Source organism: Dermacentor silvarum, chromosome 4 (genome assembly GCF_013339745.2).
Source record: "Dermacentor silvarum isolate Dsil-2018 chromosome 4, BIME_Dsil_1.4, whole genome shotgun sequence".
In the NCBI taxonomy this organism is placed as follows: domain Eukaryota; kingdom Metazoa; phylum Arthropoda; class Arachnida; order Ixodida; family Ixodidae; genus Dermacentor; species Dermacentor silvarum.
Window position 1 is genome coordinate 33,328,889 of NC_051157.2, and position 24,648 is coordinate 33,353,536.

The 24,648-nt window shown below is 45.4% G+C and overlaps 1 protein-coding gene across 1 annotated transcript; it reads left to right on the forward strand.

Annotated features, from left to right (window-relative positions):
* Positions 1–279: 279 nt before the first annotated feature.
* On the forward strand, positions 280–20,742 carry LOC119449734 (protein Fe65 homolog). The gene is made up of 11 exons (XM_037712980.2): positions 280–442; positions 1,201–1,257; positions 2,072–2,225; positions 2,848–3,061; positions 4,776–5,086; positions 5,822–5,827; positions 8,174–8,403; positions 12,325–12,497; positions 14,848–14,969; positions 16,504–16,687; positions 17,993–20,742. The coding sequence occupies exons 2-11, from the start codon at positions 1,209–1,211 to the stop codon at positions 18,065–18,067; spliced, it is 1,518 nt and encodes a 505-aa protein (XP_037568908.1). The 5' UTR covers positions 280–442; positions 1,201–1,208; the 3' UTR covers positions 18,068–20,742.
* The last annotated feature ends 3,906 nt before the right edge of the window (positions 20,743–24,648 follow it).

Sequence of the window (24,648 nt, forward strand, 5' to 3'; positions counted from 1 at the left end):
CAGCCGACAGAACGAAATTGTGCAATACATAACGGCTTAGGAGATTTTTGCGCGAATATCATTGATCCTTGACCATTTTACCCGACTTTTCTGTTTTGTTATTATCATTATTGTTAATTAGTGGGGTGGAGATCTGCCAAATAAGACCTGAGTTAACAGTTGGGCAACGTAACAGTTGGTTAGACCCGCACCAGCGGTTGCCATGCGAGACCGGTGTGTTTTTGGTCGCGCGCGTGCGGTTGTTGGTGCGGAGGGGTGCGGCGGGCCGTGCGCGTCTGCGCCAGCCTGCGCAGTCGCAGCAGTGCCCGTCGGGCGAAGCCGGCGGGTGCCAGCAAGTGGTGTGGCATTGCGTTGAGATCGCTCGCAGCAGCAGATAACGGAGTGACCTTGTATCTCTCTGATCGCGTTCGGATGTGACATCTGCATACGTCGAGCAAGGGCGGTAAGTCTCCAGGGGGCCGTCCCGTGTGCTTGGAATTCCCCTGCTACGGCTGACGCCTTGGAAGGACGGTTCACTAGCCCTAAATCGATACGGTCGGGTGTATGTGGAGCATGAAATGAACTCATGCGGCTTCACTATACCCTTGCCCTTTTTAAGGTTATTATCGGGCTTAACAGACCATGATTACGTGCAGTGAAAGAAGCGTCTTGACGGTATATCAAGTGTGTTAGTGATTAATAAAGGAGCGCTGCCTTTGCGTGTGCTGCAAGTTCATATTGATGTTTCTCAGCTGCGCTATGCTCGCGATGCGTAACCTATTAAACGCTACGCTGTAGACGTTGGTTTATGTATGCCCAGAAAGTGTTTTGTCAACACAGGATCCGAACCACATGACTCCCCCCCCCCCCCCCCTTTTTTTTTTTTTTTTTTTGTAATTGTTCAGACAACAGTTCGATCAACCCACGCGTTGCGGCCAGTGGATTCTCACAACCGTATACGTAGGTTCGCTTACCACCGATCGGTTCCACGAAAATCGGCACACTGTGTGCAGATTCGCTTCTCCAAGTATTGCGATTCGATCGCTGGACATTTCATTTTAGTTTCATCTACTTGTAAACGCGTATACGTCAACTCAAAACATTGCCACCGAAGTGAGACGCAAGTGTCATAAGAAACGTTTATGCTTTCGTTTTCCAGACGAATTGCGATGTTAATAAACAAACAGCATTAATTCTGTGAAACGCTTTAATCTGGTGCAGATGGCCGAATGCTGACCGGAATGAACTCGCTAAGCACCAACCACGCTTTTTGCTTGGGTAAGTTTGTTTTGATTCTAAAACTACGCGTACGCTGTTAACGTGAAAGTTATATGTGGGAGAGTGAACCGCAGCTTGATTTGGCGTGCCTCGCAACTAGTCATCGATACCCAGTGTTACAGAACATGCTTTGCGCGTTACTTAACTAGTCATTTAGGCCCGCTTCGGACCGTCGTTACGCGTCACTGCGTGTTGATTGGCGGTCGGACAGGCAGGGGACGCATTTGCGGACGATCACTTTCGTCGATACTATCACTTTCGCGTGACGTAGTACACGGCGCGTTCTGTGGTTCGAACGATTTTGAACAACCAGCCAGTCAGCGCGCGCAGAAAGGGATATGTCCCAAAGTGGTAGTCCGAGAATACGTCACGCCCCCAGGTATTGTGCACCTCGTGGTGGCAGTTGGCGTGTTGTGGCAGTGTGCTATAACAGATTTATTCTTGTATTTAAAATGCGCAGCTTTATACAAGTCAGATAACATTGCGCGAATGTAGAGACCACACCTGGAATGTTGTCAGAAGCAAAAAAAGAAAGCATGTAATTGCTTGTCACACGTGGCTCCCGTTAAATACGTCTTTTGCCTGTGTGACAGCATTCTGCAATGTCTACACTAATTTCCTCCATTGCATGCAGTACTTGTCACCTTTTGCACATCTTGCAGTGGATAATTTTAGTGCACGTAACGCTCGACAACACTTGCTCAGCAAGGAAGTGCTGAAACAAAATAATTTGTGAGAGCAAGTTCTTTCTTTGTTTGGTTCACGCTATCCCTAAATGGATTAGTGAAGCAGTCCCCGTGTCCGGTTAACGCAGAGCGTGATGAAGACTCTGGTGACCTGGATGTGAACTTGAATGGACCCGTTCGGGTTAAAAGCCGCTGGAGCTATGCACAGCTACATGTTCAATCCATGGGCATCGACCTGACCAGCCAGCCTATGCTTGAACAGCCAGATGGTGACAATAACTTGTGAGTCCCCCGCTTATTATTATTAATTTTTAGCTAGTTGGTTGTGCTTTTTTCTTTGTGCTTTTTCTGCATGACTTCACGTATGTTGCTGTATGATAACGCAATCATTATGACCTGTACTCTAGACGTGATTGAGACAGTGCTGAATGGCTAAGGGTGACTGCAGTCCTGGGCTCCTCACTTGACAATACAGGAAGGCGCCCGGGCCCTTGTTTAACAATATGAGAGCTAATGGGGCTCTTGGGGAAGCTGCTGTTTTGGTGCATTCGAGCAAGAGCCTTGCTGCCCTTACCTGGAGACTGTTTGTTTAGAGGAACGCAATAGAAAAAAAAAAGGGGGGGGGGGGGAGGAGAAAGCTATATTATTTGTGCCCTGAACAAAACCTAACCATTACTTTGTGTTGCTAATTATGGTAAGGTGTAGCTGTTGATAGTTTTGATCTAACACTTAATTTTGACTTCACTTTTGGTAAATGTTTTCTTAAAGGAACACATTGGGATGGTGCAAGTGCAATAGCTTGTTTGGGCAGCTAGTGGTCATTGTTACTATGCTTTAAAAAGAGTGTGTGAGTGAATTTTTTTTGTTGTACTTCATTGAAGGCTGTGTTTGCATGCGCGCGCAGACTGTCAGAGAAGGAGGTGGATGAGGCAGAGCAACAGGACCTGCCCGAGGGCTGGGAGCGCCACCTAGATGACGACGGTCCCTACTACTGGCACATCCGCACTGGGACCATCCAACGTGAGCGACCACGGGAGGGGACCACTCGCTCTCTCCCGACACCTGAAAGCCGGCCGCTACTCCCCCCGCCACCCGAACCACCGGCTGCTCAGCCACAGGCAAGGCTTACAAAAACGATGCACTGAGGAGGCTGCATTACCCCCTATTCTTTAACCCTTTAGCTGTAGGATTTTTCTGGAGGTGACACACTTACAGCGTCATATTTTTTTTACGGGGTTATTATAAAATGAACACAGCAGTTTATTCTTGGTTATGCAGAAGGGAAAAATGACACGGATAATGGCAAATGGTTCTCTTGGTATGGTCCTCATTCCTATCCGACGTCAGTCACATGGCGGGACAGGAAACGCGAAAATGTATCGGTATGTCAGTGACACTGAAAGGGTTAAAGATTCTTCCACTTGGCATCCCATCTAGAGTTCAGAAAGTACAGGTTAGCGCTGCCCCCTTAATTTAAAGTCATCTCTGTACATTAGTAATGCTAGTCAGTGACTCCAAACCTAATACAGGGTGTTTCTGAAAATTCTTTCCGAATTCCTTAAATATAGGAAAGATGCGATAATTAGGTGATTTCCCCCATGTTTGCTTGACAATGAAGCATAAACAGTCACATCACTCATCGGTGTCCATTCATGGGTGTCCACTAAGGGCGAGTCTGTTGTGCTCTTCAGCAGTTCAGTTTCCATTTTCTGTATGAAATTGGTTGAAATTACTAAGCTGGCACAAGTTTGCAGCGTCAGCCTTTTGCATTTACGAAACGGCTTATGTACCCCTCATATGGCTAGTTACAAGTCTTGCATTAAAATCAATTGTCTGGCTATATCGGTTAAAAAGCTAATCAGTCTAATTTTCATTATTACTTCTCTAAAAAATGCCAAGAGTAAAGTTTTAAATGTATACCTCTGTGAAAAAAGCAATCCTGAGGAAATCTCCTAATTATTGCTCTTCCTTAGTTTTAAGGAATTTTAAGCACATTTTCTGAAACCCACTGTATATCGTAAACATAGAGTTTCCCACTAAAATTATTAGAGGGGACTGGAGCTACTGTTGTTTGACCACAATGGAAATGATAGTACAGTAAACTTCTGTTAATTCGACTCTGGTTAATTCGATGCGCTGGCCCGACCGAAGATATCGGCCAGCGCCCATGCATCATAAGGGCCCAAACTTACGTTATTTCTATCTTAAAATTGGCCTCCGCCAGTTAATACGAACTTGACTGAGGGAGCATTATTGTAGTGGAGTGTCCTCACCGTTCGAGGGGTGGCACTGTCGTTCAGTGTTGAGGAACAGTTTACAGTTTCATATTGGTGAGAACATGGGTTTATGTTCATAGCTAGATATGTTTCAGGTTTCATGCAAATGAAGCAAAGCTTGTCACTGATAACAGTGGGTGGTTTACTATTCAACATTCTGTGGAGAAAAGTGCTACGCTTAAAGAAAAGGTATAGCTTGGAAGCATGTATTTGTGGCATCTAATGACACAGAATGCAAGGTTGCAGCATGTTGAAAGATGTACCACAGAATGAAGTCTTAGGTGTTTAGATATTAAGTGTGTCCTGTTTATAACTGCCACTGCAAAAGACTCGTTAAGTGCATGAAACATTTTGTTTTATTGAGATATGACAAGCTAGTGCCACATCTGAAGTGTTTGTTCCTAACATTTGTCCATCCATCAGTTTTCGTAATTCTTGTGAAAATGATCTTTGTCATAGAGAGGAACCTGCTCTCCTATGTCTCCTGCTCCTTGAGTGAAGCACAACGTTCATTTTGTGCGTGATTCTAACTAGAGTGTTCTTCAACTGCACGCAGGAGGACTGTGTAGCTGGTGGCAGCAGCAGCGGGGAGGCAATGCGCTTTGCCGTGCGTTCTCTGGGCTGGTCAGAGATTCCCGAGAGTGAGCTGACCCCAGAGCGGTCAAGCCGGGCACTGAACCGCTGCATTGTGGACCTGTCACTCGGCCGAGGGCTTGATGGTGTGGGTCGATGGGGCGAGGGGCGATCCTTGCTCCTGGAGCTGGACGGCTTCCAACTGCGTCTGCTGCGGCCCCAAGATGGCACAGTGCTTCACTGTCAGCCCCTGCATGCCATTCGCGTTTGGGGCGTTGGCAGGGACAATGGCCGGTACATTCACATTTGCTGCCTTTTTAAAAATTTTGTGTGCATGGAAATAGTTGGAAGGCAGCCATTAGTGTGTTTTTTTTTTTTTCACTCTTACAGAAGAGCCTGAAAGTTATTGAAACAAGAAACTATGATTTTTGTGCACGTGGAAAAGCCAGGAGGTAGTCCTGAGTGCATCTTGGTGCACTTACAAATGGGTTCGGAAAGTTATTGAAATCATGTAACTACGATTGTTAAAACCATGAGAAGTTCATGCTGACGAACTGTGTGTCACACATCACTTCTGGCAAATGGTAATGGCAGCTGGGTGATATCTTCTGTGCGCCCCCCTAATTTCGGTATCAAAAACAGCCATCTTTGCTAGCTTTTTGCAGTGCTTCTGCTCATATTGCAAACTTAAAACTTTGCATGGAAGCTCCTCTATATCTACAGTATCAAAAATTAGGCTTCTTATGGAGTCCAAAGTTTCGTTGTAGTTGGCCTTTAATAATGTGTAAGATTGGGCTAGTTGGTATTCCATTGCTGAACTTCTATCACACGATGCAAAAACAGTCACAGAAGGCGCGAGACTAACACAGCGCTTGTCTCAAGCTGTTTGCTTTTCTGAATGAGATTGAATGAAATAGTTGTACCTTTGGTGAAGAAGTGCTAGTGTACTTGCACCTCACTCTCTGGTGAGACCTGACACTCCTGTTTCTCTTTCTTTCTTCTGCCCCGGCTGCCCATTGCTGCATACAGGGAGCGGTGAGTGGACTTTTCTCTTGCGAGATTGTCTTTGTTGTTTGTTCCTTTTCCGTTGTTGGTGGCGGTGGTGGGAGGGCTTGTCCAAATCTCCAATTGTGTTTATTATAGATGATGTAAGAATTTACCATCCAATCAGATCTGTCAATTTTGCATGACAGAATATCGCGATGAAAGTGCTGAAAGGTGCATGCAGACTGAGCTCTTTGCAATGCAGTTGTGATTGACGAGACTGTTATCTTGAGTGTTCTGTCATTCCCATCTGCACCAAAGCAAAAACGCGGAAAGGGTTTGCACGCAGCCTCTGACAGCTGGCATAAAACATATTGTAACCTTGCCAAACCACAATGAATTTGGCCTTGTTCTTACTTATTTGCCATCCCAGCTCCTGGGGGGCAACTTTTTTTGTGGCAGAACAACGTGTAACCTGGACAAGGAAAACTAACCCGAATACTACAGTATCCCTCATTCGTCTCTCTTTTCTGTCTCCAGTTTATTTGCTGTTTCTTTTTTACTTCTTAGTCATGCACCAACCAACGCCTGATGAACGATTTTGGTCTAGTTGGTGCATTATTTGAGAGTCTATTGTGGTTTCAGTGGAAGGCTGTTACTATGTTGCCATGCAATCTGAGTGTATGCACATACTTTGTCGTGCTGGCTTGTGTAGAACTCACTAACTGAGCCAATCAACAGCCTTCTGATCTTGTTCAACTGGAGTGCTGTATTCTTTGTGTTTGCATGTAGCACACAGTGGCTTATGGTGGCGAGGTTGCTCATTTTGATTGGAATTTGGTAATACATGTTGTGTGTGGGCATGTGAGCTTGCATGTCTTTTATACTTTGCCCAGCTGGTATGCCCACTTGCCTTGGCATGTCGCCCTTCTTATCATCACTTTCATGATCACATTCATCACAACACAGCTAATTCAACACCCTGCACTTACTGATAAATTGGCAATTATGGGAATGCTTGATTGATCTGATGTTCAAAACAGTGTCGCACAGCACTTTTGTATTCATTTCACTTTCCATAATGGCCATGCTCTTAATCCAGCAGAAATGCATTCGATGTGCTTACCATTTAACATTTTCCTGCCCACGGAAGTAGCAGCAGTGAGTAGTTTAGTAAATGTCTTCTTTCCCTGTCACAGAGCATGCTTGAAACTAAAGTGTACAGTATCGAATTGTAGGGGAAGAAATTTCCTTTCCGACGGTATTAGTTGGAAAGAACAGGTTTATTAAAAAGATCATGAGTAAAACTATCTAAACGAAAAGTTTGTTAAAAAAAAGAAAAAGTTATATAAAATAGTCAGTGTTGCTGTGTACAGAGAGAACGTAAAAAATTTCAAAATATAGATTTTCAATGCAAGGGATCTGTGCAATATTTCGGCAAATATCAGCTTTTATGTACAAGATTTCTTGAGATACGTAAGCAAACGTTAGCCTTAGTGACTAGCCCTATCACAATGCTGAGGCCGTCTCCCGGCTGTTTTCTAGCACAAAAATCGACTCTCTGCATGACCACCTGCAAGCGAACCTGCCCAAAGGACGTTGACACCTCGCAGATAAGAACTGTCATCTTTAGAACACACAGGATATCTTTACATCAGCATGTGGCAGGAACGAAGTGGTTTGGAAAAGAAAGCGAAAGTCCGTACTGAAACTTGACAAACCGAAGTTGTCTTCTGTGTCAGTGCCGCTGCCAACATCCTAAAACTCGTGTGCAGATGCATCAGAATTGGTAGAAATGCAATGTTACCGTGGATGAGTGCCACACAATGTTAATGTCGTCTTTGGAACTACAAGTGCTCATCACGCCGACCACGCTCCTACTCTGGAGGTGCTTTAAAATTCCCGCGTGGTGGGAAAGCGAAACAGAAAAAGCAAAACTGAATAAATAGTTCCTTAATAACCCACTAGATGGTGCAAGCTGTCCAAGAGCACTCAGAAAGCAGCAAAATAAAAATTTGCAACCATCGATAGCGGGCTATCGATGGGAATAGGCGCGGACTAAAAAAAGTGTTAAAGAAGACAGCCATACTGTGGATTAACATCCTGGGTATCCTGCAGCATTAGATGAACGTGTTGACATTAGCAGCTGCCACAGCAAAAACGTGTTAGCAGCTCTTTCCATGTTGCATAAGTTGTCACTTCTAGCATAGAGCTAGGGCTGCTGTAACAGACATGAGTTTGCTAATGTTCAGTGAAATTGCTAACAGATACTGAATATTATAGTAAATAACATCGGAAATATTCTTAATCATTTCAGGAAACCTTAGTGTCTGCAAGCTATTACCATGCCTCCTTCTGAAGGTTATGTTCATACCTCCGGTGTTGATTATCTTGCAGGGACTTTGCATATGTAGCACGTGACAGCGGCACCCGACGCTTCATGTGCCACGTCTTTCGTTGCGACATGCCAGCACGCATTATCGCCAATGCCTTGCGAGACGTCTGCAAGAAGATGGTGCTGGAGCGGAGCCTCTCCGATCCATCTGGTGATAAGCGGGCAGCACCTGCGGAGCCTCCATCCCGGCGTGTAGGTTCTGCCCTGGACCGCCTCGCCAGCCTTTCATTGGGTGAGCTTTCGTTTTCCGCCAGCGGTAGTCACTAGGCATTGAGACAAACTCACTGAATACTAGCAACTGGCTGAGTGCAGCTACCATCACACGTGACACCAAAATTCCTGTACTTGATTGTGGTAGCAGCTGGAACAGTAAGTGCTTGCACAAGACCTGCCATGGTGGCTCAGTGGCAATGGTGTTTTGCTTCTGAATATGAAGGCATGGCTTTGTTTCCCAGTTATGGCAACCACATTCTGATATGAATAGGAATGAAAAATTGCTTGTGTACTTATATTTAGCTGCATATTAAAGAACTCTAGGTGATCAAAATTAATCCTGACCCCTCCGGTGTCAGGATGGGTGAGGCCTTCTCCTCACCCATCTCGAAGCTGCCAGCGCCTTGCATATGTCGTCATATGCAAGATTCCCATAGACGGCCACTATTGGCTGATAGCTGACATCAATCAAGAGGGGTGTTTGGATCAGTGCGCTTCTTCCGAATGTTACTGTATATATTCATTGACAGTTTAATAAACCGACTGAACTAAACTTTGGCCAGACTTCTTATTGGTGTCGCCATCTGGTCTCACTCATTTCAATTAGTTTTGAACACTCATCTAGGCTTGAACCAAGCGAGACCTAAAGTCAGACCACACACACACTTGCCAGTGTGCGCTCACTCCTGGCCGCTCCTGGCTAGACGCCTTGGTAGACTTCGCTTCGTATTGAGCTATTGACAGTGCTTCAAAATGCACAAATTGGCTATGGCTAATATCCATTGGTCAAGCTGGTGCAGAACAAAGCTGGTCCGCACCACGTAACGCAGCCAGACTGGAGCATATGAGCGCGAGCATGCATTCAAGCCCTGTCGTGCACAAAGCAAAAGCTGCACATACGCACCACAGTTGCATTTAGGTGCAGTCTGCCATGTAGCATAGATACCACGGGGTGCCGCAATGAGCCCGCTCGCTGAGGACAACCGCTTGCTATGAGTAGGTCTCTGTGGGCAACATGGCTCCATGCGGGTGGCAAGCCGGCCCAAGTGTCGACATTCGACTGAAACAGGTTGTCTGCTTCCGGGGTTGCACACCTTCAAGGCGTGTCACCATCATGGTCGAAGCTTGTTAGGTTAGGAATCCTTTCAATGCAAGTCCATCGCTTAGCCGATAAAATCCATTGCTTTCCTGTTGTGAGTGCGGCTGACGTATTCGCATGAGCAAACATAAAGGCAATGTTTCGTTCGGCCCTCAGAAATTATGCGATTGCCGTAAAGATAAGTGTGAAAGGAAATGTGCTACTTGCCACTCAGTGCGAGAAAACAGAGCCGCACGTATTTATCTAGTACACAGCAGCACAGCAAAGGGATGTTCTAGGTGAACATCCGAAATCAAATTTGAACTGCGTGCCACGGGGACATTCAGTAGGTGGAGCAATGTGGGCACGCCCTGCTCTGCTGTAGCCTTCACAGTGGAAGGTATTGAAGAAGAAGAGGGAGCACCGCAAAGGGTATCAAAGGCCATGTTGGATTGCAGTAACTTTGTTTCTGCTGAACGCATTGAACTACTTTTTGCTGCAAAGTATTTCTGAAATAGTCTAGGTTTAACTTCAAATGCATTTCTCGACATTGATAAAGCTTGTTTCAGGGCCCCTTCAAATTCCATAATTTGATTTCATGCTGCATGAGAGAACAACTCAGGTTGAAGGGCAATCACTTGCGTTCAAGAGCAGCCTCACGAGAACCACAAAGCATTGTGAAAGCTGCAAGTCATGATTGGCGAGGTACTGCAAGATACGTTGCACATTGCCAACACTTTATAGCATGGAAAGTTCTGGGTGGTGCATCGGGGCTTGGCAAAAAAAAGATAAAAACATTTTTGTTGTCTTAGATGTAGGAGTACATAGTGTAATTTAAATCTTCCAAACTGAATGAATAGTTGCAAGCATTTCTACTTTCGTGGCTGGAAGGCGGTAGGTACCTTCAGACTTTTACAAATAGGCTGCGTGGATAACAAATTTGTCACCCTTTACTCGGCTGGGTTTGGTTGATTACCAGCGGGCTGCACACACGTGTTCCCATATCAACAGAAATCCAAGACCTCCACAACCATAACATTTCTAGATATCTTCGGGTGCACCATTACGGCTTTTGTTGTCAGTAGTCTTGCTAGCCTTGGTACACAAGTTGACCTGCTCAGGTGCCAGGTTTCCTGGCACCTGAGCATATCAACAAGATGTCAGAGACTGTTGACACCACAGTGCCAGCAGCAACTGTGTGCATCTTCTCTGAGCAAGGTGAAATTAGCTCTCTGATTGTTGGTGACATTGCATTGAAGTTTTACTTCATCCGATATCAGTTCAATAAACGTTTCTGATCAACAAACTTTTGCAAAACTCACCTGCAAATATTAAGCCTTTGTATGTGATTTTCACTTGAAAAGCTTTCATTTAGCCAAGTAAGGTGGTCAGTTGGAGCAGAAATGCTGCTCGTTGTCAATAGTATGAATTGTTGCATTTATTTTAAGATTAGCTATAAGAGAGACTGGATTCAAGTACACTGTTTTCTAGAGTGGTCATCATAATATTCCTTCGAGATAAATACTCTTGAGCAATGCGAATCATTGAATTTGCACTCACAGAATTTGAACTGTATCTACCTTCCGACAGAACTTGATCAGCAGTGAGAAACTGCTCTCGTGGTGACACAGTCGTCAACGAAAACATACTCATCACAATCCGCTGCAACGCGTTTTATGTGTATTTCACCGATCATCATGAAATGCCGCACATTATTGAATAAGAACATCCTGTGGCACCGACCATCACGGAATGCTGCGTATTGTTGAATAAGAACATCCGGTGACACACATGTTTCTACAAGATTATAAGTACAGTCAACTTCCTTAATTCGACCCTGACGTGCAATATTGATCTGGCGGGTCGACTTAAACAAGATGCCGAAAAAAATGCCAAAACACATGGCTAATTGATCTGGCAGTATTTGCCTGATTATAACACGCCCTCAAATCAAACGCATGCTCACTTTATATACGTGCCAAAGTAGAGTTATAACGCGCACCCGATTTTGTAGTCAGAAAAATAGGCGAGGGTCTAATATTTGTTGCACAATGGCGGCCGGTTTTATAAAGTCAGCTTCGCCGCAGTACAGCCATGTTATGTGGCAAAGCATACAAATGTCGTGATTGCGGTTTTGGTTTCGTGTCCGATTACGCCACACTGGAAATTTTTAGCTGTTTTCTTGGGCAAAAAAAGCAGTATGTTTGAATCGGGTAAATACCGTAATGATGAGACATTGTGAGCTTCCATTACTGCTTGAAAATATTCCTAGGGCAGGCAGAAAATGCACATTTTCGTCGGGAGATAACTTGTGTTTGACATAGTATTCATTGTCTGCTAAGCTCCGCTGAGACAGACGCTGACGCTAAAGGGGTTGTCATTGGTGTCACCATTGTATCAGGTGCGTACATACTGACTGGTTGAGTTTGAATTAATCGGCGAATGCCAATCTTAAGATCGAAATAATGAAAGTTTGGGCATATAGAATTACATAGACACTGGCCGGGACATTTGGTCTGGATCGAATTAACCGAAAAATTGAATTAGCCACAGTTGAATTAACGGAAGCATACTGTTAAGCTGCATTAGTCTTGCCGAAATATGCTGCCGCTGAATGCTACCTCTGAATGGCACAAATTAATATGTATCAATAAACACGACTTCATAACACAATAAATAGCCTAATTGCGACCAGTACACTCATTTGCAGATAGGGTAAGGAATAGTCAGTTTCTTGAGGTCCTTTCATGTTTCTTCATTTCATGTTTTAGTGTACTGCAAGGGCACTCATTAATGCAGCTTTCATTGTTCTTTCTGACCTTGTGTTTTATCTGACATCCTCTACCACGCTTAACGGCGCAGAGGAGGGTGTGGAAGGGGGCCTGCTGCGGCCCATGGAGGAGCCGCGCAAGGTGCTGCGGGCCCTGTACCTGGGCAGCATGCCTGTGGCGGCAGCCGCCGGCATCGACCTGCTCAACGGGGCCATTGACACCCTGCTCGACCGCGTACCTCGCGCACATTGGCTGCCCGTACAGGTATGCTGCCGTGGTGTGTCAGGCAGTACCTTCCATGGCAGTCATGGCAGGTTATGCTTCGCACTTTTGTGTTCCACTGGCGATCATCTTGTATGGTGTCTAACTTTTATGGCAGTAAATGAGGCCAGAGCTGATGTAATTGATTAAGTCTGCTGACTTTACATACAGGGAGCTTGTTGCTCACGCATTACAATGAAGCTGGTGGAGCGAGTGTCACTTTTTCATACTTTCAAACATTAGGGCAATCTTGAAATTTTGAGATGGGAGTGGCAGTGTAAGTAATCTTTGAAAGCCAGTATAGTATAGCACAAAGAAAGCTTGTAGCTGTGGAATGCATGCTTAGCGCTGGCCTTTCAAGTCTGCATGCACAAAAGCCTTTGATGAAGATACATTTAAACTTTGATATAACGATCCTCAATATAACGAACTTCAGTATAGCAATATTCTCGATGTAACGGAGTATTTAGGTTTTTATAACTTCTTGTCGATTTAGAACCTCAATATCACAAAACGTGTTTATACACGATTTCAGTTTAACGAAATTGCATGGCCGCCGTAAAAAAATACCGAGACAATAAATGGAAACTTCCTCGAGAGCAGTGACTGCTTGCGAACGCACCTCTCAAGCACGCCACACGACGAAGAGTGTGGGTTCTTGGTGTCTCACAGGAGACCAACCACCGCGGGTTCGAGCTTAGCGAGCCACAGGGCCGCGCCAGCCGTCGCCTCCGGCACCGCTCGCGTGCGAGCTCAGAGGCCGCAAGGGGCTACCGAGCGACGCACGCAAAAACACAGTAAAGCCCTGAGTTGGCGGAAACCGTTTACTGAAACTGTCGGCACCAGCACTGCACAAACGCCCGCACGGAGGGGAGCCAAAGGGGTCCCGCACCAGGGCGAAAATACAATAACAGGCGCCTATAGCACGTCGCGGCGAGAGCACAGGCTCAAGCTGGGACACGCCGCTAGGAAAAGTCCCAGCGGCTATGCTACTTGCTCTGGCGATAACCAATGGGTCAACTCGCGAGAGCACGGGCAATATCCTTCGGCTTAGGCTTTCGGCAAGTGCGGCTCGGCGGGGTACGACCTCGCGCGAGCACTAATGGCACCGCTCGTCGGCTTAGCGTCGAGAAAAGGATCAGCACAAAGTACGCGCTCCCCGCACGGGCAAAGGCACCGTGCGCGAGCTCCAGTCCTAGTCACAAAGGTGTCGGCGGACGAGAGGAAAGCATGAACGTACCGTGCGCTGGTCCCGGAGAGAAGTCCCGAGGCACGCTCTGCCGCCAGCAGCCGACAACCGGCCGCGTAGCGACGTCAGCGCCCCGCCCTCACCGCCAACCGCTGCGTGCGCACCGCCACCGCGGGAACCGGTTAGGTGGCGCGGGCGGGGAAGGAGGCCAGCGGGGAACGATGGCGAGGGATGGCAGAGCAGTGAAGCCCGCGCAATCATGCCGGCGCAACCCTCAATCCCCACAAGAGTGACCATCGAAGCGGAGCAGAGTCATGTTCTGGTATAAAGACCGAGTGCGATAAGATCCTATCGTGCCCTGCACACTGTACGCTTTGGGTGTGAGTGAAAGCGTGCGAGGTGAGCCGAGAAGGATGATGGCTCGATGAGCATCGTCTGCCTGCTCCAGCGACGGCAGAGTGGGGAGTGGAGCAAGCTCGTGGTAAGGTGCGCGCAGGAGGTGGGTAGGGACAGGTTGTCGCGCGTCTCCTTTTCTAGCATGGCCGTGGCTTCACATGGCCTTCAGTGCGGCTGAGCACATACGCAGCCCGTGCACCCTGTTTTAGAGGTAATCCGCTGCGTGTGCAAAGAGTGGGCGTGCCGAGATGGCATGGCATCCCATGCGTTTCGTACAGGAGGTATAACCTTGAGTTTTGGAGACTCGTTGATATTTTTTGCATAAAAGGTCGAATTTAAATGTAACAAAATTTGATATAACACAGCAAACTGTCGATTTTACTGGCTTTGTTATATTGAGGTTTAACTAAACTTCTATGGGCCTAGAAGCAGTATTATAGTTAGAACAGATTTTAAGTATAGAGTGCTTTTACTTGAGCAGCACTTGCCATCTTTTGGCGTCTTTATACTGCCCATTTAGTTTAAATGTTCTTTTCTCTTGCAGGTAACATTTGTTTCTAGCATTTTGTCTTACCGTTGCTTATGCAACTTTATTCAGGAAGGGGTTGAGGGTGGATAGTTTGCACTTTGACTACTTTCGGCTTTTATGTGACAAAAACTTGCACACCCTCATTGAACCTGACGTTCGAAGTAACATGAAACTTTGCTAAACAAGGTGCAAGTCAACAGGGGTCCGCTGAGAGCAATGTGGTATATTTCCTTTGGCAGGTGGCAGTGGCCCCTTCGACAGTGACGGTGACATTGGATCCGGCGGGCGGCGGGCGTGGCCAGGTGCTGGCCGAGTGCCGTGTTCGGTTCCTCTCGTTCCTTGGCATTGGCAAGGAAGTCACGTGAGTTGGGGTTGGGGGTGCTTTTGATGAGATTTATTGCATCGAAAAGTGGGAGTTAAACTCCAACAATTGTTGGGGAGCAGATTTTTTATTCATGTCTTAAATTTTTTGACAGGAATTGCATCAAATCAGAAAATTTAAAGGATGACAAGCATCGTTTGCTGCTCTCTAACTCCGCAATGAAAACAAATTTTGTAGTGCTATGTACTTGGATCGATTAGGCTGTCTGCAGTGGACAAAATTGATTGATTATGCACCACTCTGAAATGTACCATAAATTTGCAAATAGGCTATATCCAATGTTTATGTAAACAATGTAGCAAGTTCACACTAGCTGTAATTAGTGCGTAGAGTTTGTTCACTTTAGCCACAGCAACATAAAGTTTACAGAATTGCAGTATCTGCATTTCGTGCAGAGTTAAGAAGTTGTGAACTCAGCCCTTCAGTGATTTTTTAAACTTGATGATTTTTGCCAATTTTGTAAATATATTTTATGCTTTAACTCAAAATCTTGCTTCTATTGGTCAGTAGAATTTAACCTTCTGTCTTCAATGCAACAGGTCTTTTTCAAATATGTTTAGCAATTGCCCAATGAAAGCATTTGCATGTTTCACATTAAATTAATAATGGAAACTGGAGTTCGCTTTGGAGCTTGTTCTTAACAGGGCATGTGTGAATGTAAGCAGGAGAGCCTCATTGCGCTGGTATTGCATTGTCTACTTAAAAAGTTCAATGCAGTCACAGAAGCAATGCCCTTTGCAAAATGCACACGTGCTAGTGTGTCTTTCATGGTATATTTAATGTTTTTTTGATGTCACAAGATGATAAGCTTCCTTTAACGTAACCAGCTAGCTCGCCTTTCCAGGTCATGAAACTTCACTATCTCTACCAGTTCACCTTTCTTATTTCATTCACACGGTTTAAAAGTCACGGCTGTAACCATGATTAGTTACTGAGATATTCCTAGGAGGGGCTTTAAGATGAATTTTCGTCCACGTAGGTACTATTAAAATTGAAGAACTCCATGACAATGTAGCTCTTGCAAGACAACCTTTATTTCAGCAATACATGTGTTTTAATACGCACGTAAGGGTGCTTATTGGCAGACATGCAACGAGTTTAAAAAGAGAACATGTGCAGTGAATGTGCTATCTAGCCAATTCACGCACTCGTCATAGTTACAATCTTCCAGATTTTCAGTGGGACATCTCATTTTGTTGGGTTTGCGGGCAAAACTCGGTCCACAATTGAAACAAACAAGAATGTGTCATTCATAGCTCAATCCATAGACACCACTTCCAGGGAGTCTGCAGCAGGCGGGTCCAGCAACGATCTCAGCAACGTGATGTCCACATTCATACTAAACTTGGTTCATACACACTTGGTGCATGCCCATGCACAACGCATTCTACAAAATATACAGGAGCAAAGCAACAACAATCACGAGGCTGTGTCCTAGCACAGGCTTGTATCTAGAAGCAGCTAGTTTGACAGACTGGGGTGGCAGCAAGCTCATACCCCTCTCGATTTGCAGGAATTGTGGGTTCATCATGCACACAGCCCAGGACCAATTTGAGGCGCACGTGCTTCATTGTGATCCATCTGCGGGTGCGCTCTGCAAGACCATTGAGGCTGCATGCAAACTGCGCTACCAGAAGTGCCTCGATGCGCACCGGCAAGCCAACAACTCTCCACCTCCGCAGCAGCAGCCCACTAAGGTGTGTATTCTCTGAGAGTAAGTGGCAGTAGCCATAAGGGTTTCTCACCCAGATGGGTCCGTAGCTTTGACAGGCTGCTGATAAGTTGCTTGCTTCACATTCTCACTTGGAATACTTAACGTGTTGCGCCTAGGGTTGCCAACCGGCACGAATTTAGCGGGTCAGTCCTGATTTTATCGTAAATGTCCCGTGTCCCGACTTGACCCAGTTGGGACAGCCAAGCATCCCGACTTTGCTTTTTCCTCTAATTGATCAGATAACAATAGATAAGCCAGTCAGTTCGTTCAATAAGTTGTCCGGCATTTCCTTTTTGTAATGCCGGACAACTTGTTTTTACATTATTTTTGTGTTCTGTTGTATATTGTCATAAACATAAAGGAGGTTTAATTTTTTTGGATTTAGTTCTGTTAAAGGGGTAACCATTCACAGTAGCTCTATATATATTTAGCCGTGTTATTCAGGCAACTATACTGCACCTTTCTTGTAAATCATGACGTGGTAGAACCAAAAAAAATTTGTTCAACTTTGTTTCACGTACAGACTGGCGGCTCCTGGCATTGACAGGGTCAGTTGTCACCAGCCAGTGCTCGATGCTTCCAGCTTCGAGTGCTCAATTTCAATGCCCACTACTGTCGCATCTAACACGCAGTTGTATTTTGCCTTGCACGTATTACAGCAAATTAGGAAATTGCTTGCGTGCAAGATGGTATTGCTGTCTGAGCAACTTTTGTGAACACCTAAGGTATGTGCCTTTCATAACAGAAAGGTAGTATTAATGATCCGTATTTAAATACTAATAATTATTTCAAGTGCTTTTTGTAGCGCTCTATGGTCACAGCCATCAATTATGAGTGACACTTTGTTTTGCCAGGTAGCATCTAGTCACCAAAATGGCAGTCAGTGTATAGACATGAGCAGGCTTGTCTAGAACACGGAAACGGCGGCTTCCGGGGCTCTCTGGAGCCAGCCAGTGACGTCTAATGGTAGCTGCTGGGCCCAAACGTGCCCAGCACCTACCGTTAGATATCGGACCCAGCAGCTGGCATTAGACGTCGCTGGCTGGTTCCGGAGAGCCCCGGAAGCCGCCGTTCCCACGTTCTAGACAAGGCTGCTCATGTCTGTACTTGCTCAAAGCAATGCCTAAATTTGCCTTTCTGACTAGGGTATTCCACAAACATGGCAGCACAAAATGCATGTCACCAAAATAACGCAAATGATTGAGCTTGCCCAATACACCCAGTGAGTTAAGAAACCAGTTGTAAGTGCACAAACAAGTGCTGAGTTTGATGTGGGCATCCACTGCAGGCGCTGTCATCACTCAAGGGAGTCCTGGGCAGCATCGTGGGCCGCGCCATTGGAGTCGTGCAACAAGTCTCCTGAAGCCTGGCTGTACCGGAGACCACTTTCGTTTAGCTCCGAGTTGAGCTTTCACTGTTTGTTTTGACCCAGTGCCTGAGCAGGCATGCCTCCTAGTGCGCGTGTGCTTGCTGTGGTGTGGCGAGGTTCCTCTCTGTTGCTGGTCGAGGCTGCTAAGTTGGCTATTTGTAAAGCCGACTGTTTGGAATTCTTTAATGTGGCATCAGAGATCAGGCAGCTAGCCATACTACAGCTGCCGCGTCACGCTTCGTGCAGCTGCCATGGCGAGTTGGTGTTGGCGGGAGGGTGGGAGTTGACCAGGGCAGAAGGCAATAGCGATATTGCAGCTGGCATGTACTGTGGTGTCTCTCGTAGTTTTAGATGCTTATAAGATGTTGAACTCGCAACGTGCACCGCCTTGCCCCTGACGTTTGGCTGTACGAAGGTATACGATACAAAAGACAAGCATTCCAGATTATTTGGCTCTCGCATCGAGGCAAGACAGCCATGTAAATCTCGAATATAAGCTAGTGTGCTGCCTCAACATCTGTAGCTGCGGGGTGCCGCAGCTGTTAGCGAGAGCTGCATGTAAGGTGCGGGCTTATTGTCTGTTCTTCTTCCTCGCAAAGCATCGACATGTGACACTGCAGGCATGTGATTCAGACCATTATTTTTTTTTTTTTTCTCATGTCTTGGTGCCTTTGGGACCAGATAACTGTTAGCTTGCTTCCTGGCAGTCAGCAATACTGTACCCTGTCTCTCAACTTCCGTGCAGTGCCGTGGAAACTGTCGAGCACGGTTTGGCATCCTTGCTTCCCTTTCTTTTTTTTTTTTTCTATAGCGTAAAGTTGTTCTGCATTCAAAACTCGTGTTGAGTGTTGCCTGTGCAGTGTATCGTAGGCTGGCTGCCTGTCACGCTACCACTGTTGCTATCATATGTGAGATAGAAAAGCCATGTATGGCTGAACTTCGACACTAAGCAGTCGGATGCTGCATGAGCTTTGGGATACCAGCCTAACCTACTCTTCAACCGTGCAGCCCACTTTGTGGTTTATGATCAATCTTCAAACAGCAAAATCTTTGGGCAGGCAGATGAATATCTCAGAGGTGTGAAAACATAGCATCAGTGCATACAACACTCGGCACATGATTACATTACTAACGTAGCATTTTCAGAGTGCTAACCTTTGTTTATCTAGATTAAGGTGGTCTATAAAGTGTGAAACCGTGTCCTGTCTCTTAATTGGACCAGCTGTAAGCACTGTTTCTACAGCACTGCACGGGTCTGCTGAGGCAAAGTATAGCCTTGTGTTTAATGGCGGCTGTGTCCTTGGTTTGGCTAAATTCACAGACTTGGTAGTGCTGTGCATGTGTGTTACACAGTCCTGTTTGACGATCTAAATGTTAAAGGGATGCTAAAGGCAGAAATGAAGACAAGCTGAATTGGTAAGGTAGTGTTCTGAAATAACAAATGCACCACTGTTGCAGAGAGCAGAGGCAAAAAATCCCTTAGTGAGGGAAAAAAAAGGTTACGTAAATGTGAAAGACAAGCAGTGCAGCCATTTTGGAAATGAAGAACCAGCTATCGGTGATGTATCCGGTCCTTGTAGCAAGTTGTTGAAAGCAGTGGACGATTGTAAAATAAAAAAGCAAATTATATATTTCATTTCGAAATGAAGGAATATATAATTTGCCCGGTGATGTACCCGGTCCTGACGGCAATTGGTCAAATGTAGTCAGCGGTTGTAAACAAAGTGCCAATTATGTTGCACTTAGCTAAAAAGGAAATAGAATTTAACTTGCCAACTATTATTGAAGTGTCTGACAGGGAATCTCTGTGAGATGGCCCCTTCAGTGTCAGAGAGATTGCCAGCACAGAGCAGGATTTCTACACCTCTCCAAAAATGTAGAGGCCACAACTGATATGCAATTAACCTCTATTCATGAACAATTAAAATTAAGGTAGACATGTGTTGCCTTCATTTGCATTTTTCTCCACAACAGAGTTGTGTCTAACATAGTACAAATGTCAAGTGCTGGAAATGCTGAAGTTGGGGCTAACTGATAGGCACGCTTCGTCCTCTGGTAGCGCATTTCAGTCAATGAAAAGTCAAGTAATTTTCAGAGCATGACCTACCACTCCAGCTAGACTTAATATTTGCCTTTACTATTACTTTAGAGAATTTTCATGCATTAAATATGCCAGCCTTACATTGCACTAAGATTACTGATAAGCTGTTGCTTAGTTTGTAAGAAGCGTCTCTAAGCTCGACACCGTCGTGGCGAGAAGTCGTCCTATGATGCATTACACAAGTGTCTTGGTTGCCATTTTGTTTAACCGATTGTTGCCGATGATGCACTGTACTCATTGCATGTACCATGAGGACCTTGTATGATGTCGTTGTCCGTTCAGAAATACTGTGTCCACTTTCAGCATTCTCCTTGTTTGCTCTCTAGGAGCTGGAGCTTGTGTGTGTTTGCTTGAGCAAATGTGTCTGCACAGTAGCTAACCCACTGCAGACGAACAAAAATCTATTTATTCCTTGGTCACAAATTGGCATACATAAGTGCTCCAGAAGCTTTTTTAACTTTTGTTTTAGAATTTTTTTTAATCTATTGTACAGAAAGGTCCTTGTTGTCTGGTAAACAAAAAAAGGGAGCGAGTGAGAAGAAGGAAATAAAGTCTCTTTACAAGTGTATATTGTCAACTAATTTTATGTCTGTGGCCACGAAAGTTGCAGGTTCACTACCAGCGCTTTGCCTCATGATCTTGCACACAAATCTATTGCTCCTACCCACTTGCAAACAGCATGACACATTGGGTCAAATTGGCCTTGGGCATTAGACACATTTGTGACCATAAGTGCAAGCAATAAACAATAGAAAAAGCGTTATGCTTTAACAGGAAGCTTTAGCTTAGGGCCGACTGTGATTTCTGTATTCAAATACTACATGTAAAAATGCAGAAATGCTTTTCTGTGACCACTGGACCGATCCGAATTAAATTTGTTTAATTTGAGAGAGAAAGCTAAATTCTAGTAACTAGGGAACAAAATTGTGACTTAGAATCTCGTATTATAGTTTTAAAAATTGTCGAAATCGGCAAGTAAAGAAGAACGGAAGCACACACTTTTTAAATTCGTAACTCTGTGTCAAAAGCAGATATTGCAATTCTGTAAACTGCATCTGTTAGTGCATCTCAATGGAACAAGTGTGACATATAAAATTGCAGCTTATGTGACAATGTTTACGAGCGTTTTGCGGAAGTCCGACTCACAAATGAGTGATATATCCAAGAGTGGTGCATAACACAGTGCTTTAGATGTATTATTAGGTGCAGTTAGCAGAATTGTGATATCATTTTTTGTTACTGAATTTTAAGTATCAAGTCTTTAATTTTTTTAATGTTTGCAATTTTCAAGATTTTTTTCTAAAGACTAAGGGCAGAAATTGAAAATTCACTTCCTGCAGTTACCAGATTGTACCTTTTCTCTTAAATGCAACAAACCTCATTGAGAGCGCTGTTGTGGTTGCCAAGAAAAACAATTTCTCTGTTTCCATGTATTTTGTAGGAGCTCTCGAGCTACAGCTTCCTCTTAAGCCCAAAAAAGGAAAGTCCACAGCATACATTTGTAAGGAAAACTTGGGAATCTGCCAGCACAGGAAAACTCGTCACGCAGCTGTATCATGTCAGTCTAGCCAAGGGACAGATGTGCCATTATAGTTAACTTACACTCCAGTCCGTTTCAGATGATGCAGTTGCAGTGTTCTTCTCTATAGGTGGTGCTGACTGCTGGTGAGATTGCAGCAAAGAGGTTCTTTGGTGCTCCTGCATCGTCTGCTAGAAGAGCACTGCCAGAATGCTGGCCGTGTCTTGAAAAGCAAGTGCTGCGAATCTGACATTAAGTGCAGTGCAGCAACAGTGTCGATCTGAAGGCATAATTAACAATGAGATAGAACATCTTTATTGAGGAAAACAAGTGGCCGCAATCCTCCAATCATGGGCGGCGCGCTCTGTCGTGCAATCTGGCATTCCGCCAGCCATTACCGTTTGCAGAGAGTGGCTGATGCCTTTATCTTTGGCAGGTGATGAGCTTCACTCAAATGTGCGTGGGGCTTTAAAAAGAAAGAACGGTTTGTAAATAAATGTCCACCGCCTTCAGAAGCAGCACTGTAACAATACAGTTCATCACAGTGTTCACCGCCCTCGTAGGCAGCCTGCACAACCGACAAAAGCGTGCTTCTGCTGGGCTGCCAACCTAAGCTGAAAGCAGCGTAGCTTAGCAGCCGTGAACCTCGGCGAGCCAGCTGTCGAAGTCCGCGCGCTGAGTGGGAGTTTGGATCATCTGTTGCTGCTGCTGCTGCTGTGGCCATTGCTGCGGCCACGACTGCTGCAGTTCGGCTGGCCGGAAGCGTTTGGCTTCGCTAGGTGACGGAGGCGCCACAGGTAGGGCGCGCTTGTGTCCACAGCGGAACAACCTGCACAGGTGACAGACGGCCATGGGATATGAATACAACGGCACAGTGAGAGGTAGAAAAAAGAAAGAAAGAAAGGGGAGGAAGGGGATCGGCGACTGAACAGTCAGCATTCTCATAAGCTTTAGACTAGCTATTTGTTTACAAATGAAGGCCAGGGGGGATTCCATTTAAAAGCAAGCGAAGGTAAACTCGGTAAATTTTGTGGAATTTTCCTACAAACAGTTGTGAGAAATCCGTGAAGCTGTATTGACGTCATCGGCACTGCGATTTCGGCGCCAAAATCGAGAAGGAAAGATAAATGCTTATCTTGGCCACTAACGGAAAACATTTTTATGCGAAAATACGTCTGCCTGTCCAAGTCGCTTGAATGTTTTTCTTTGCGTTCACATCTCTTTGGCATGCGCCATGGCAAGCACAGTTGTATGCGCGATTTCAGCAGTTGCAACGCCTAAAGTTTACTGGGAGATGTGCGCGCAAAGCGAGGAAAAAATGTATACGTAATTTGTTATGCACGAAAGAGAGAGGGAGAAAAAAAAAAAAAAAGAACTTTGGACTCCTTGAATCTCCGCAGCCACTTGCATAGTGGACGCGTAGACGAATGCGTGATGCAGCTTTCTCGACGCTCAGAAAAACGAATATATATATATATATATATATATATATATATATATATATATATATATATATATATATATATATATAATGAAACTCGCAAAATTTTTGCATATGGCACGTTGGCCGATTGCACATGTGAGACCTAGCAGCTGCAACGCCTAAGATTGGACTACAGGTCGAAGAAAAAAAAAAATGCGGTTCTTTGATTTGCAATAGGGTGTAGACAAAAATTCTGAGTATCTGTAACTTAGCTCAATACATTACTTGACAGTATCAGCGCCTGAAATTTACGTTGGATTTGGAGACCTTGCGTAAATTGGTCCGTAAAGTGCAGGAAAAAAAAAAAAAAAAAAAACTGTGTTCGAACTTTCTATTTAGAATGTTATGTGCCAAGAGTAGCCGAAACTTTTCTAAATCTCTGCAGCTTCCGCAACGAAGATATGTTATTGTATGCACAACTCGGCTACGACTTACATTTTTGCTGATTCGTCTTTAAGGCCTGTTCATTAAATGGTGCGAGGAAAAAGTAAGACTGCGCTTGCCTGTTATCGTTGCCCGGCGTGCCTACTGGCCTCTGCAGAAGGTCGCGTTCGAACCAGTCGGCGTCCATAGCATCCATGGCTGTGTCGTAGTCCAAAACTGGAGGCCGACGTTGTGTGTAAAGAATGGATTCTCACGTGTATCTGAGCGATTCGGCAAGGCCTTTCGCTTTTGGCGCAGTTGGACTGTTCCCCTGGAAAAGAAAGAAAGCGGTACGTCACCGCAGTTTACGACATGGTCACGAACGACAATGTTCGCACACGCACGGCCAAAAGAAAAATAGCGCGCCTCAAGGTTACGTAAAAAAGCGCAGCCGAAGCAGCAGATTTGTAGCAGACGACACAACAGGCTAAACGCGCGCGGCAGGCGCGCGCGTTTTGGCGGCAGCCAGTAGAGGGCGCGCCGCCGAATCAAAGGCGCAAGCGAAGCGCGGTCGTCGCGGAATTTTCCACGGCCGGCAAGTCGGGAGAGCATCTGCCACTTTCTTTCCACGCTCGCTTTCGCTCTCTTGCGAGAAAGAAAGCGAAAAGACCCGAGACTAGGGCAGTAATAATAAATGGCGAGTGGAAGGCGCAATCTTTTTCTCCCTCGTTTATTTGCAATGAAGAAATGAATTGGACACGCACGTGTTATGTGGCGAAGCGAGAAGTCCACTGCCGGGCTTTCTTTTTATCGTTATTCCATTGATTCGCTAAAAAGCGGTGCATAAAGTTAATGCTTCCAACCGAATTTCTTTTTCTTCGATGTTTCCTCGCAGAAGCATAAATTAAGCTGGCCGCGCTTCCGACACCGACAACGAGCACAATAGGTTTTCTTTATATATACAAGCGCGTGCGTGCAGGCAACGTGGTTTTGAATGCCCTGTAGATCTCTGGGAAGCGGCAACAAGTACCTGGGGTGCGAGAACCGCACTTTTCTTGTCGGACGGCTGTCGTTATCTTCAATGAAGACCGGAGCAGTCCGAGGCGGCG

Bases quoted from the DNA above. Each gene is read 5' to 3' on its own strand.
- LOC119449734 (XM_037712980.2), top strand. From the start codon at position 1,209: ATGCTGACCGGAATGAACTCGCTAAGCACCAACCACGCTTTTTGCTTG. The intron at 14,970-16,503 runs GTGAGTTGGGGT...CTCGATTTGCAG, and splicing joins GGCATTGGCAAGGAAGTCAC to GAATTGTGGGTTCATCATGC. The intron at 16,688-17,992 runs GTGTGTATTCTC...CATCCACTGCAG, and splicing joins CGCAGCAGCAGCCCACTAAG to GCGCTGTCATCACTCAAGGG.